Source organism: Triticum aestivum, chromosome 2A, assembly GCF_018294505.1.
Source record: "Triticum aestivum cultivar Chinese Spring chromosome 2A, IWGSC CS RefSeq v2.1, whole genome shotgun sequence".
Lineage (NCBI taxonomy): Eukaryota > Viridiplantae > Streptophyta > Magnoliopsida > Poales > Poaceae > Triticum > Triticum aestivum.
Window position 1 is genome coordinate 757,216,975 of NC_057797.1, and position 13,410 is coordinate 757,230,384.

Here is a 13,410-nt window from a genome sequence, read left to right on the forward strand (position 1 = left end):
CCGACCGGACAGCAGCGCGGCGGCGGTCAAGGGCTTTGGGGTATTTGGACTGCTCGAGGTTATCCGCAAGGGGAGGGCCTTATTGCGTTTTTCTTTTAGATGTAGGTGTGTGTGTTTTAATATGTTGCCAAATCAGCTTCTTACATTCTGGTCTCACTTGCCAGAAAGTGATTAAACGGGGTAAATCACTTGATCAGTGCTTTTTACAAAAGGTTTACTGAATATGCGGTGATTTTTGCAAATGATTAGAGACCAGGTGGTTTTCTGGAGAAGAAGCCCAAAATATGATGGTTTTATGCAATTAACTCATTCATGAAAGCAAATTGATCTCGACTTGTAGTACACACATCAAGATCGTACTGTTAATTCGTCTGATACCTCTCGCACATGCATGCAGCTCTGCTAGATCACTTGCGTCGTCGTCGTCTCCATCAGCGGCGGGATGCTCTGCTGGTTTCTGAAGTAGTTCGTCGGATCTACGGCGGCCTTCACCGCCGCTAGCCTTCGGTAGTTGCCCACGAAGTACCGCTCGCCCCAGACCTTTCCGCTCTCGAAGGTGCCGTCGTCGTCGTCGTTCTGGCCGATGTCCAGGTCGCGGAAGTTCACGTACGCCCGCCTCGGATTCTTGCACACGTGCTGCCCCATGAAGTCGTATAAGCCGTCGATCCAGCTCTTGGCCGCAGCGCCGCCGTCACCCTGCTGCTGCCAGGATGCGATGTACTGGATGACGTACAGCACGCCGTTCCGGTGCGGGTATGGCGTGGCGGCGGCAGGGACGCTATCCATGAACCCGCCGTGGGGCTCCAGGATGATGTCCCCCGCGCCGTCCATGGCGAACCAGCGGGAGAAGATGTCCTTCCACACGGCCTTTGGGATGGCGCGCAGGACGTAGTCGGACTTGGCCTTGGTGAAGGCGCTCGTCCAGACGGTCCTGTCCAGGAGCACTTCCTCCAGCGTGCCATTGCTGGCGAAGCTGAGGAAGGGCGTGGCCGCGGACTGCAGCCAGGTCATCTGCTGGCAGTCGGCGCTCGTCATGCCCAGCTTCGGGAACTGCTTGTCCATCGTCGCCACCAGCGCGCCGCACGCGCCGAGGTAAACGGCCTGGAACAGAGCCTGCTGCCCTTGCTTTACGATCACCCTTATGGTGAGGTCGCTGGGGAGCGACGGTGCGACGTGCTGCCATCTGGTGAGGATTTCCAGGGCGCCCTGGTCGACCGTCTTCCCGATGTTGAACACAGTCACCGTCGGCGGGACCTGCACGAGCTGGACCTTCCACGAGAGCACGATGCCGAAGCTCCCTCCGCCGCCGCCGCGGATGGCCCAGAAAAGGTCCTCCCCCATGCCGGCCCTGTCTAGGAGGTCCCCGTCGGCGTTGACCAGCCTGGCGTCGACGATCTTGTCGACGGCGAGGCCATGCTTGCGCGTCATCATTCCGATGCCCCCGCCGCTGAAGTGGCCGCCCACGCCGACGGTCGGGCACTCGCCGGCCGGGAACGCGACCCGGGAGTTGTTCCTCGCGATGGCGTAGTACAGCTCCCCGATGGTGGCGCCGGAGTCGACCCAGGCCGTGGACTCGAGCCAGTCGACGCGCACGGCCCGGAGGCTGGCGCCGAGGTCGACCACCGCGAACACCTCGGACGGCCGCGTCGAGCGGTACGACAGGCCCTCGTAGTCGTGCCCGCCGCTGCGCACACGGAGGCGCACGCCCTGCCTGCGGCCGCACAGCACAGCGGCCTGGACGTGGGAGGCGTCGCCGGGCGTCACGATGCAGAGCGGCGGCCTCGCCGTGGCGGTGGTGAAGAACTTGGGGTTCTTGATGGAGGAGAACAGCACGTCAGTGAAGTTGCTGGAGCTCTGCGTGTACACCAGCTCGCTGGGTATCTTCTCCCGTAGGCATTGGAGGAAGCCATGGCCACCGGGGGAAGCTAGGGAAGCAACAGACGTCAGGTGGCAAGAGAAGAAGCTCACGGAAAACGCGAGTGCTAAGCCTCTGAGCATTGTAAAGTTGAATGATGTGGAGCTCCTCGATCAATCCTCTGAGCGAGAGTGTTGTACTACTTCAATTATTACTGCTCCCTCTGTTCCACGTGAAACACGAGATCGTGCACGTATTGCATCAAGGGACATCGTTGATGCGTTTATGTACGAGTAAGTCATGAGTGGGAACTATCTTTTTTTTTTAACGCGCAAGCGCTCATATAAACGCGCATACACTCACCCTTATGAACGCACACACGCACACCCTACCCCTATGAACACTTTCGAGAGACTGAGCCGGCATATCATTTTGAGATTTTACGAAGTTACTGTAGGCGACTCGTAGTCGACGGGAACGTCTCCTCCCACTGAAAGCGTATCGCCCAAATTCCTGAAATAAATCCAGGATAAATGCGAGCACCAGAATTTGAACCCTGGTGGGTTGGGATACCACTGTCCACCTAACCATCTCAACCAAAGATTGGTTCGCATGAGTGAGAACTATCTAGATAGTGATTTTTCTGCACTGAGATGTGTTCCGTCGCTATTGTGAGATCCGTGCCACCCATGTTTTCTAAAAGAATATTGATAAATTCTGTGGTGTTTCAAATTATTGTAAGATATTTTGTTACCTTTTCCCGTTATTTCAAAGAGTATCATGATGTTTCATTGTGTACCAGCGAATTCATTTGGCAACAAGTGCACTTTTTTGCTGGTAGACAACAAAACATTAAACTTTTAAATGAGAAAAAAAAAGACCCAATAAAACATTATGTAATATATCGTGACCACATATATTTTGTCTCAGACTAGAAATGTGGCATGAATGCCAAACCGGTGAAACAATGTGGATGCATGCATGGAATATTTTGTGCATGGTAGAACGTCATTTCTAGAACTATCTATCATATGCACAAGAATATGAGGACTAGAAGATATTGAACCCGATCTTTCTTCCATGTAACAACTTTATAAACTAAATGATACCCCGCACGTTGTTGTGAGAATATTTTATAACATATTTCAATGTAATTTGTTGTATGAAACATGAATATGAGAAGTAATAATATAAAAAACTAAAACTAAAACTACATATAATTTATTATGTTTGATTTCTATATAGTTGTAAAATGTTTATTAAATATATATAGCATAATAAATTGAAAAACCTCATGTATGTTTGCATGTTAAGATGGGTCTTTTTCCATGCATGCCATGATGAAGTGGCATGCTTGCATCTTGAGAGAGATATGATAGTGGGTGTGAGCCTTTTTCTCATGCATATTATGCGATGATGTGGCATCTTTACACGTTGAGAGAAATAGTTAGTGGGAGCTAGCTATTTAGATACAGAAGATTTACTAGAAGGCACCATAGAGATAAAAAATCTCATGGAATTTTTATCTTTTTTCAGGCAAATGGAGTTTTTATCTTGTTTGTCTATTAGATCGATTGTGAGGATCTAATAGATGGGCTTGATGTTAAATTTGTTCTTTGTAGTGCCTAGGTTTGTTAATTATGAGCCTACACTTTTAGGGCTATTATTGGGTTCAAAATTTGAAAATCTTGGTCAAAACGTCACAAGGCCTTCTCGATCTCTAGCCACTCTCGTTGGAACCACAAAAGCATGACACCAGCGATGAATGCAAACTTGATGGCCCCTTTTACGTCCGAGGAGGTTTAAAAAGCTCTCTTTCAAATGTACCCAACGAAGGCTCCTAGCCCGGGCGGGCTGCTCACTTCTTCCAACAACACTGGGAGCTATGTGGTGCTGAGTCACTGATGTGGTTTTTCGCATTATTCAAGGCGAGGAGAGCCCTGAGGTAATTAATGAGAAAATCTTAGTATTGATTCCAAAGGTAAAAGACTCGACATAGTTATCTCAATTCCGGCCCATAAGTCTGTGCAACGTCTTATATAAGATTGCTTCCAAGGTTTTATCTAACAGACTAAAGTAGATCTTACCTAACATTATTTCTGAGGAACAGTTAGTGTTTGTCCCAGGTAGACTGATTACAGACAACAACATCACTACATATGAATGTCTGCATTTCATGAAGAGGAACAAGACCCAAAAATAATTTTTGTGCAGTGAAACTAGACATGATGAAAGCATATGACTTTGTTGAATGGGAATATCTGGAGGCTATAATGGTCAAACTGGGATATGCACCATCATGGGTGGCATTAATCATGAGGATGGTTAGTTCTATCAATTTTTTTGCCCTTTTCAAATGTGGTAAACTAGAAGAGTTCAGATCATCCAGAGGAATCCGTCATGGAGACCCAATTTCTCCATACATGTTTCTGCTTGAAGCCCAGGTCATTACGTGCCTCTTAATAACTAATTATGAATCATCGCACCTCAATGGAATACGAGTGGCTCCATCGGCTTCGCCCGTAAGCCATTTCTCTTCGCGGATGATAGCCTGTTGTTTGTCAAAGCCAGTTCTTTTGGAGCAAATGAGGTGTCTTCTTTAATGGATAGTTACTGCAATGCTTTTAGTCAGAGAATAAACTTGTCCAAGTCTTCTGTTTTCTTCAGTAAGGGGTGCCCAAACACACTAAGTGATGAGGTGAAGAATGCTTTAAACATCATAGATGAGTCCCTCTCTGAAATGTATTTGGGTATGCCCTCTGATGTTGGTGGTAGAAAAAACAGTGCTTTCAAGTTTCTGAAAGACAGGGTATGGAGCAAGATCAAAGGATGGATGGAAAAACTCCTTTCTACAGGAGGAAAGCAGGTCTTAATTAAATTGGTTGAACAAGTTGTTCGGGTTTACTCGATGTCGTGTTTTAAACTCCCTCGTGGTCTATGTGAACACATCAATTCTTTGATTCGCAAATTTTGGGGGGCCAGCAAGGAAGGACAGAGAAAGCCTAGCTGGGTATCTTGGAGCACATTGACGATGCCCAAATTTTGTGGAGGGTTGGGTTTTCAAGACATTAAACTGTTTAATATGGCTATCCTAGCTAGGCAAGCCTCGAGGGTCTTAATGAAACCCGAATCACTTACTGCAAGAGTTCTTAGAGCAAAATACTATAGTTTTGGTGATTTTTTGAATGCTGGGGAGGAGGACAAAGTACAAGCATCTATGGGTTTCAGTTAAAAGATCCTGGGTACGGAGCCGGCAGGATAAGTGTGCAGAATTTCTTTTCAGTTCCGTGGCAGCGGGATTTGGTGGGCACACATGGTTGGTGCTAAACATAGGGGGGTTGTGGATCGTTGGATTACTTTACTGGACGGTGCAGATACTTTGGATCTCCACCCTTCGTGCTTTTACAGGGGTAGTAGATGTCAATCTATCGCTGCAATTGGCCGACCTAAATAAAAACAATGACAACAACATGATCAAAGACAGGGGAAGAGAAGCACCACGCAGGAGAACCCGCGGGACACCGTAACCTAGTCACGGTTGAAGTATTGCATTCCATCGTTGATTCAGTTGTGCACAAGTATCTCATGAGTGGGGACTATCTCGAGAGTGATTTTTCTACATTGAGATGTGCTTTGTCGTTATTTGAGATTCATGCACATTTTCAGTTTTTTTATAGATTTTGTATTGATTCAAACTTATTATATAATGTTTGTTAAAAAATACTAATGTGTATCATATATTTCATTTTGTACCAACAAATTTACTTTGAAACAAGCTTATTTTATTTTTATTTGTTAGTACTACACATCAAAGGTGTCTCTTATTCCGCACATGACGCGGTGCCATTCCACTAGCGCTTTCTGTCGCTAGTTTGGAGACGTAATACATCGACTCAATACAGTAGGTGCATGCGACCTTTTTTTATGATTTTTATCTGTTTTTTCATTATTCCACGTCCGTTTTCTTCGGGGTTTTAGGTTTTTCTACGGTTTTCTTCACATTTTCCTTTTTTTTCTTACAATGATTTTCTTTTGTTTCTTTCATTGGTTTTCTTCTCCATTTTTTTCTTTTCTTTTTTCTTTTTTAACACATCTCTAATTTTTCACACATTATAAATATTTTGTATACATCAAGCAATTAATTTACAAGTTTAATATTTTTTAAATACACCATTAGTCTTTTTTAAAATTTATTTTTTGATTCCTATTTCTTTTCATATACGTTGTATATTTTTGGTATACATATGAAAATATTATTTTATGCAAGTTCAACATTCTTTTCAAGTATATCTTTGATGCCTATTTTTTCATAAATATTGTTGATTTTTGTTATACATATAAAAAGTTTTTAGATATGTTTAGCATATTTCAAATACATCATTCAGTTTTTCCAAAATGTGTTTTGATGTATATTATTTTCATTCACATTGTACATTATCGGTATAGTATAAAAAAGAATTCATGCGCATTAAATAGGTCAGAAATACATGATTAAAAATAATCAAATAAATGGTTTGTGGATTGTTTCAAATATGTGTTAAAATGTTTTCAAATACGCATTAAATCCTTTTGAATGATACATTGTATAATAATATTTTTTAAATATTAAAAACACATTTCGAAATGCATCAAATAATTAAAAATGTAACGTAAATTTTTCGAATGATCCGATACATTTTCTTTGAATTACACGAACCTTATTTTATATTGTATAATCTTCTCTATAATGTAAAGAACATCTTTAATGTCATACACATGTTTTAGTGCTATAAATATTCATTTGTAGTTACTCTCATAAAAGAAATACACCGTGTTAATATTTTTAAAATTGGTGTTTTTTTACCACTTTTATGTGAATATAAGTTTTGGTTTATATGTGTTTAGATTCTTTTTCAAAATATGTGCAAAAGAAAAAACTAACCTGCTTGTTCTTGTGAAAGGCGATCATAGCCACGCCAGCGTCATGCCACCAAAAGCTTGCACGCTACGAAGGTAATAGGTCTGTCACATGTAATAGAGGACTTTCTGGTTAGGCAACTTTCAAAAAGATTTTGATTTTTCTCTTTTTTTTGTGTTTCTTTAAGGTTTTTATGGGTTTTTTTACTTTGTATGTTTTTTACATGTTTTAATTCGCAACCATTATTCAAATTTAAAATATTATATTACTTTGCAAAAATTATTTTGAAATTTGGGGAAATTTATAATCCTTGAACTTTTTAAATTCATGATTTTTCTAGAACATTCTTGAGTAATTCTTAAAACTCAAGAATTTTTTAAAAATTGATACTAATATTTATAAATTTTAACATATTTTAAATTTTAGTTACATTTTTATTCCATGAATATTCTTTAAAAATAGCATAATACATAAAATTTGTGACCTTTTTATGAATTTACTAATGTTCATTAAGTTTCATTAATAATTATATAGAATTTTTTAAGAAAATTCAAATATTTGATCATTTTCTGATATTTAAAAAGACCCAAAAATAGCACATGGTCCTGGTAGCAAGCTTGGTGGTGAATTACTACAGCACTTGACCTAGAGAAAAAAATAGTTTGGACTGGGAGTAATTGGGATGGGCTGGCGAACCCAGACAACACGACACACGCGTCCTTTCTTTTCCGCGCATGTATCAGGGACCAACTAATTAAAGGTCACTACCTCCATTTTGATTTATTAGTCCCCCTTGTATTTTGGTTTATACTAGCAAAAGAGCCCGTGTGTTGCAACGGGACAGAAAAACACACACGCTCTTAACCCAATAACCACGACTCGAGACCCTGATAGGTAGGCGTTTTTTTCTTTTAAAATGGCATCACATCTGTGTTCCCGACAGTGGTCTCAATGCTCACACAACGAAAACGCATTTGAATGTGGTCAGTCCTAAGGCGTCTTTCTCTCTCTCACACACACACACACATACACACACATGCGCGCCCGCGCGCACGCGCACGCGCTCGCACGCACACAATCGCTCAGAATAAGTTGAGAAAAATGTTGTTTTTTTCCTGCGAGGTTTTCCAAAGTTGTGCATGTGTGGTTATCAATGTTTTTTTCCTCTCAATCTGGTTTTAATGTGTGTTTATTTGCAATTTGGATCGCCGCCGGTGCGAAAGAAAAATGGACCGTGCACTATTGATTATGTTTGCACCCAAATTAATAGTTTAGAAATATTTAATAGCTAAAAGTAACAGCGTATTTAGATTCTACACATTTTTCTAATCAAATTTCATATATAATATGTTAAAATCGAAGTTACGATTTAAAAGATATGGATAATTTTGTTTTAGATAAACTGTGGATTGATTAACCGAAAGGTCAGGGGGTTTTGTGTTAAAACGCAAAAAAACGATTCATGACTTAAATATGGACGGCGGGTTGATTACCTGAAATGTCAGGGGGTTTTCTGGGAAAATTAAAAAAACAGTTCGGTATGACTTAAAGATGGACTGCGGGTTGATTTCAACAAACTGTAGGGACTTTTTTTGCAAAAAGGGGCGACGGATGACAGAAACCCACCGTGCTTTATTATTAGGTAGAGATAGAGATTTTGACCATGATTTTAACGAATAAAATATAAGTTATATGTAGCAAAAATAATATCACTGGGAAGTATATTCAAATAAGAATCCAATAATATAATTTTTTGTGACATGCATTGTCATTTTGCTAGTAAAATATATGGTCAAATTTTAACTCAAACTACAATGAAATTAATAAAACAGGACAGAGGTAGTACCCTCTAGGGGCAAGCAAGAGATCACTTTTGGTACGCTGGAAGCACGCCAATTGATGTAGGCAGCTGCCGTCATGTGTCGTACGCTAGACTGTCCCTTGGGATTTTGGTTTTTTTTACATATAATTTTTTGGATCTGCCGTCATGTGCCAACACCCCCTGGATAGCCTCCTACAACCACGACAGTCCCGATGTTGTAGCATGACGTCTGTAGGAAGCTGTTTGTTGACTGTAGCAGATGTATTAGTGCGATGCTTAATTGCTTTGCTTATAGCCTGTAGCCTGTAGAGATGTAGGCATGCCGAAGATGTACTAGTGCAGTGCTTGTATCCTATAGCATGTCAGTTTGCTTATATCCTGAAGCTGTAGGCAGTAACAGATTGTACTAGTGCAATTCTTGCCCACATAGTCATGTTAGTGAAGTTCCTGTCAGTTTGCTTGGCATTTGGCAAAAAATAAGCCTTCTCTGCTACTGTGAAAAATTTCTGTGACTAGTTCAGTTATGCATTGTTAAAACTAGGTCAAAACATGTATTGATCAGTAACCTTTTGACTTAAAGGAAGTGGTCTGCAATAACATTGTCCGGTTTTGAGATCAATGCCATAAGCAAAAAGTCAGTATGAAAGGTTCCCCTGAACATCTACAAAATGAAGTGACTAGATCCGTTATGTGTTGAAACTTTCTGAGTTACATGGTCGAAGCAAATACTGTTCAGTAAAGCTTCTGAACTACGAGAAGTGGCTTGCGATGTCTTTGTTCAGTTTTGAGATCAGACATACTTGCTGCTTGTCCGTCTCTAGTCGCCGCTGCAGCCTGCAGCAGAATATTTCAGTTATACATGAGATAGAGGGGCGTGTTAGTGTAAAATTACATTGTTGCAAAATTAAGTTGTTGGTTTTAGTCGGAGGGTGGGCGTGTTAGTGTAAAATTACCACAAACTCTGATAAATTGTACGATTAAGATCGTGGGGATGAGAAGAAAGGGGATACATGGACACACAAATAGTTGGGATTCACGAGATATGTTGCCCACTTTCTCGTTCCGTTGTCACGCAAAGTAGCACTGCGGTAGTTTCCTTGTGGTAGGCTGCCGTTCGGGTGTTCCTTTTTCTCTTTGTTTTTTCTTGTTGTTTTTCTCTTTTTCGTTTTTTGTTTTTGAATTACGAAACCGCTTGTGTAGGTCATGGATACTTTTGAAATGTGGAAACGTTCCTCAAAACTTTAAACTTTCTTTAATTTGGCACATTGTTCCAATTCATGAACATCTTTTTAAAGATCATGAACATTTTTTGAAATATGGGAACAAGGTTTGAAATTAGAAACATTTTTAGAATTTTGTGATTTTGATATAATCAAGGAATAAGTTTTAAAATCTGAGAAAAAAATCATATATAATATTTTATCAAATTCATAAAGTTTTTTAATCTGTGAACAGTTTTAAAACTCATGAAAACTTTCTTGAAATACGAGAACATTTTCAAATATGTGACCATTTTTTTATATTTTGAATATTTTTTCACATTCACGAATTTTTTAAAAATCTGGAAAGAATTAAATCTGAGAACATTTTTTAGTCATCATGAGTAAATTTTGAAATTTGCAAACATTTTTTTGGAGTATGTAACTTTTTTCCAGATTTATGCTCACTTTTCTAGGATTTGAAATGTTTTTTCAAAATCATAAATATTTTTTAATCCAAAAACATATTTTCCTTAGGGAGCTCGCATTCAGATTATTTGGTTTGAATATAGAGAACTCGCATATGTTTGGAAGGTTGCATAAGCAATCTAGTTATTTCGGTACTACAAGTAAATCAGAGGGAGTAATACCGGTATGTTTTTTAAAAGACTATTATCGGTACTGCTACTACTAAATCAGCGATAAGTAATGTGGTTTGTAGGGAGCAATATTTATTTCAAACGGCGTTCAAATTGGTGGGCCAATAGGCAGTTTAGTAGTGTTTTTTTATGATGATACATGTCTTTTTATATCATGAAGAATATAATACAATTCAAGTAAATATTGACCTGACAAAACTGTAAAAATAGTAGAACGCTTGACTTTATAAAAGGAAACACTAGTCAAGAAAGAAAATTAGAATGAAGAATCTTTTGAGCTTGTCACCAACATTCGTCATCTAACTCCGGCATAACCAGAGCAGCATCAACGAATAAAAAAAACAAATCACCTTTTCACCCGAGCTCGACGCGGCTACATCGCTGATATGTCATCCACATGTTAGAACACGCCATGAAACTCCTCAAAATCTATGAAACACAAACCCAGAACATGATCCACCATCTTCTTCAAATTGGTGGGCCCATAAGTATTAATCTCGTTACTGGCCGTAGCAGTGCAGTGTTGGCAAAAAAGAGGAACCATCAGTCCAGTCTGAATACAGAAGAAAACCCTGCAAAAAAATATAACACAGAAGAAATACCAGGGAGGGAGGGAGGGAGCAAAGGAAAGGTGAATGAACCACTCGGGCGAAGGCTAGAACATCTCAAAACCCCACCACTAGTAAACAATTCAGCGGTCGTATTCGAAGCATTTCTTGCTCGCAATTCGCAAAGTTGCTGCGAATGCTCTCCGGTTACACTCGCACGCAAGATGTCCATAAAGTTGCATCCAAGTGGGCAAGCAAAAATCAACTCTTAATCAGATCGCAAAATTTGGGCATCAATCAATCAACCGCAATTCTTATCGCGTAAAGAATAGTAGTAGTGCTGGTGGTACAATCGGTCTTCTCTTGCACACATCATCTGTCTAATCTAATCAGGAGGAAAAAGAATAGAAGAAAAAATTAAAATCGCTAGCTTTGGCGCACAGCTCGTCCGGCGATCCGGGTCCGGTGGATCCGTCCTAGAAGAGCCGCAGCTCCGTGCACAGCTCGTCCGACGGCGGCGGGAGGTTGAGGTCGAACACGAAGGGCGCGCGCGGCCGGACGACGGCCGAGGCAGCCTCGTCGCCGGCGTCGTCCACGACGGAGGCCGAGGAGGCGCAGTTGCTCTGGCATCCTGCGTCGCCGCCTGGGAGCTTCGCCAGCAAGGGCGTCGGCGCTGGCGCGCGCGGCACGGCCCGAGGCGCGTTCGCCGCCCTGGGCCCGCTGTAGGACTCGACGGTGGAGCTGGCGCTGCAGGCGGGGCCGGGGGAAGCCGGTGGAGACGGACGCGGCAGCGCGGGGAGCGTGGGGAAGGAGACGAGGTCGTGGGGGAAGTTGGTGGTGGCGAGCGGGCCGCGGAGGGTGCGCGCGGCGACGTCGTAGGCGCGGGCGGCGGCCTCGGCGGAGTCGTAGGTGCCGAGCCAGACCCGCGCCCGCTTGGCCGGGTCCCGGATCTCCGCCGCGAACCGGCCCCACGGCCGCTTCCGCACGCCCCTGTACCGCGGCGCCACGCCCAGTCCCACAGCCGCCGCCGCGTCGCACACGGTGCTGCCGTTCCTCATAGTAGTAGAACGCCGGCCGGCAATCGCTTGAGCCAGCTCCCGCTGTTTCCTCGCCGAGACGCGGCTGGCTAGTGGCTATCACCGGAGGCCGAGGGTGCTGCCCCGAGCTGGTCAGGCCGGGCGTCTACCCTGCTCTGGGCTTGAGAAAGGCTTGACTTGTTGACTCTGCGCAGAGGGGGCTGCCGCTGTGTCGGAGCTAGGAGAAGGCGGCGCGGTGGGGTGGGCTGTGATGGTGTGAAGGGGCGGGGGAGGGGGGTAGAAGAAGGGGGAGGAGGCGCGTGCGGGTGCGTGGTGGGGTGGGAGGCGACGCGCGGGAGGGATAGCTCAGCCAGCGTTGGTGGGCGGCCGCTTCTTCCCACCTTCCGCACCCTTGGTCCTCACTCTCCCTCCCTCCCACACGAGACCGGTCTTCGCCGAGTTTACTTTGTTCTCCCGCGTCGGCAGCAGGGATAACACGTTTCCTTTGGCTTGTGCCGCCGCTACTACGCGTAGCTCGCTCGCCGGCTGTGGGTGCGCTGTCCGCGACGTGGAGCGCGCTCCGGCCGCACTAGATCGGATCGGATCGGCTCCACAGGGGCGGCAGACTGCGCGCCGAGATTCGGTGGCGTTCAAATCGAACCGCCCCGCCCCGCCCAGCGGCGCAGCGTGGGGAGTACGTGACGCTGGGTAGGGGGTAGGGTTGGGTTGGGTTGGGTTGGATCGGATCGTATCCTCCGTGCGCCGTGCTGCGGCTGGCACGCAGACGCGGCCTCACTGTCACGGGCGACGCCTGACGGAATTGAAGTGTATTCTTTTTTTGCGGGTGGAATTGAAGTGTATTCGGCGGTGGAAATTACGGGCGTCTGGCGGAATTCATTATTGCCACAGTAGTAGTAAATTACTGTAATCCCAGCCGTCTGCGTTTTGTTCGGGGTGGTGTCGGTTCATCATTTACTATCGTGAATGAATTACGCGGGTGGGGTTGTGGCCTAGAGGCTCTGTTCCTTGTTCCACTGTGGCGGGCACGGAAGATTCAAATCAAACGGTACTCCCGCTGGGATATGAACGTACCGCTTTGCATGATTCCGGGCAAAGAGAGGGCTTCGCTTTACATGATGAATTAGCCGTATGGGTACATATTTCGAGTTCCAAGACCCAGGATGTGTACAATTCAGCCAGAGCAAATAATTTGGGATTTGTCGATCAAACTTGGGAAGGCCTTGGGTCATGTTCGGTTGTAGGCTGAAATCGCCATAAACAAAGTTTAAATATTTCTCTAACAAAAAAACTAAGTTTAGATGTATTAAACTGATAAATGTCTTACATTTAGGAACAAAATGTGACTACAATACATACTGCTGTAGACAGGGGCGGAGCCAGGATTTGGGTATAG

General features: G+C 43.8%; 2 protein-coding genes across 2 annotated transcripts; both read right to left on the reverse strand.

Moving 5' to 3' along the window:
- Positions 1 to 285: 285 nt before the first annotated feature.
- LOC123190939 (berberine bridge enzyme-like Cyn d 4) lies at positions 286 to 2,159 on the reverse strand. Its single transcript, XM_044603667.1, has one exon. It carries the CDS (start codon positions 1,996 to 1,998, stop codon positions 403 to 405), a length of 1,596 nt encoding a protein of 531 aa, XP_044459602.1. The 5' UTR covers positions 1,999 to 2,159; the 3' UTR covers positions 286 to 402.
- Positions 2,160 to 11,273: 9,114 nt separating this feature from the next.
- Positions 11,274 to 12,285, reverse strand: LOC123190940 (ethylene-responsive transcription factor 7). The gene has a single exon (XM_044603668.1). The coding sequence runs from the start codon at positions 12,036 to 12,038 to the stop codon at positions 11,457 to 11,459; it is 582 nt and encodes a 193-aa protein (XP_044459603.1). The 5' UTR covers positions 12,039 to 12,285; the 3' UTR covers positions 11,274 to 11,456.
- Between the last annotated feature and the right edge of the window lie 1,125 nt (positions 12,286 to 13,410).

What these genes read in the sequence shown, in the direction of transcription:
- LOC123190939 (XM_044603667.1), bottom strand. Translation starts at nt 1,998, where the DNA reads ATGCTCAGAGGCTTAGCACTCGCGTTTTCCGTGAGCTTCTTCTCTTGC.
- LOC123190940 (XM_044603668.1), bottom strand. Translation starts at nt 12,038, where the DNA reads ATGAGGAACGGCAGCACCGTGTGCGACGCGGCGGCGGCTGTGGGACTG.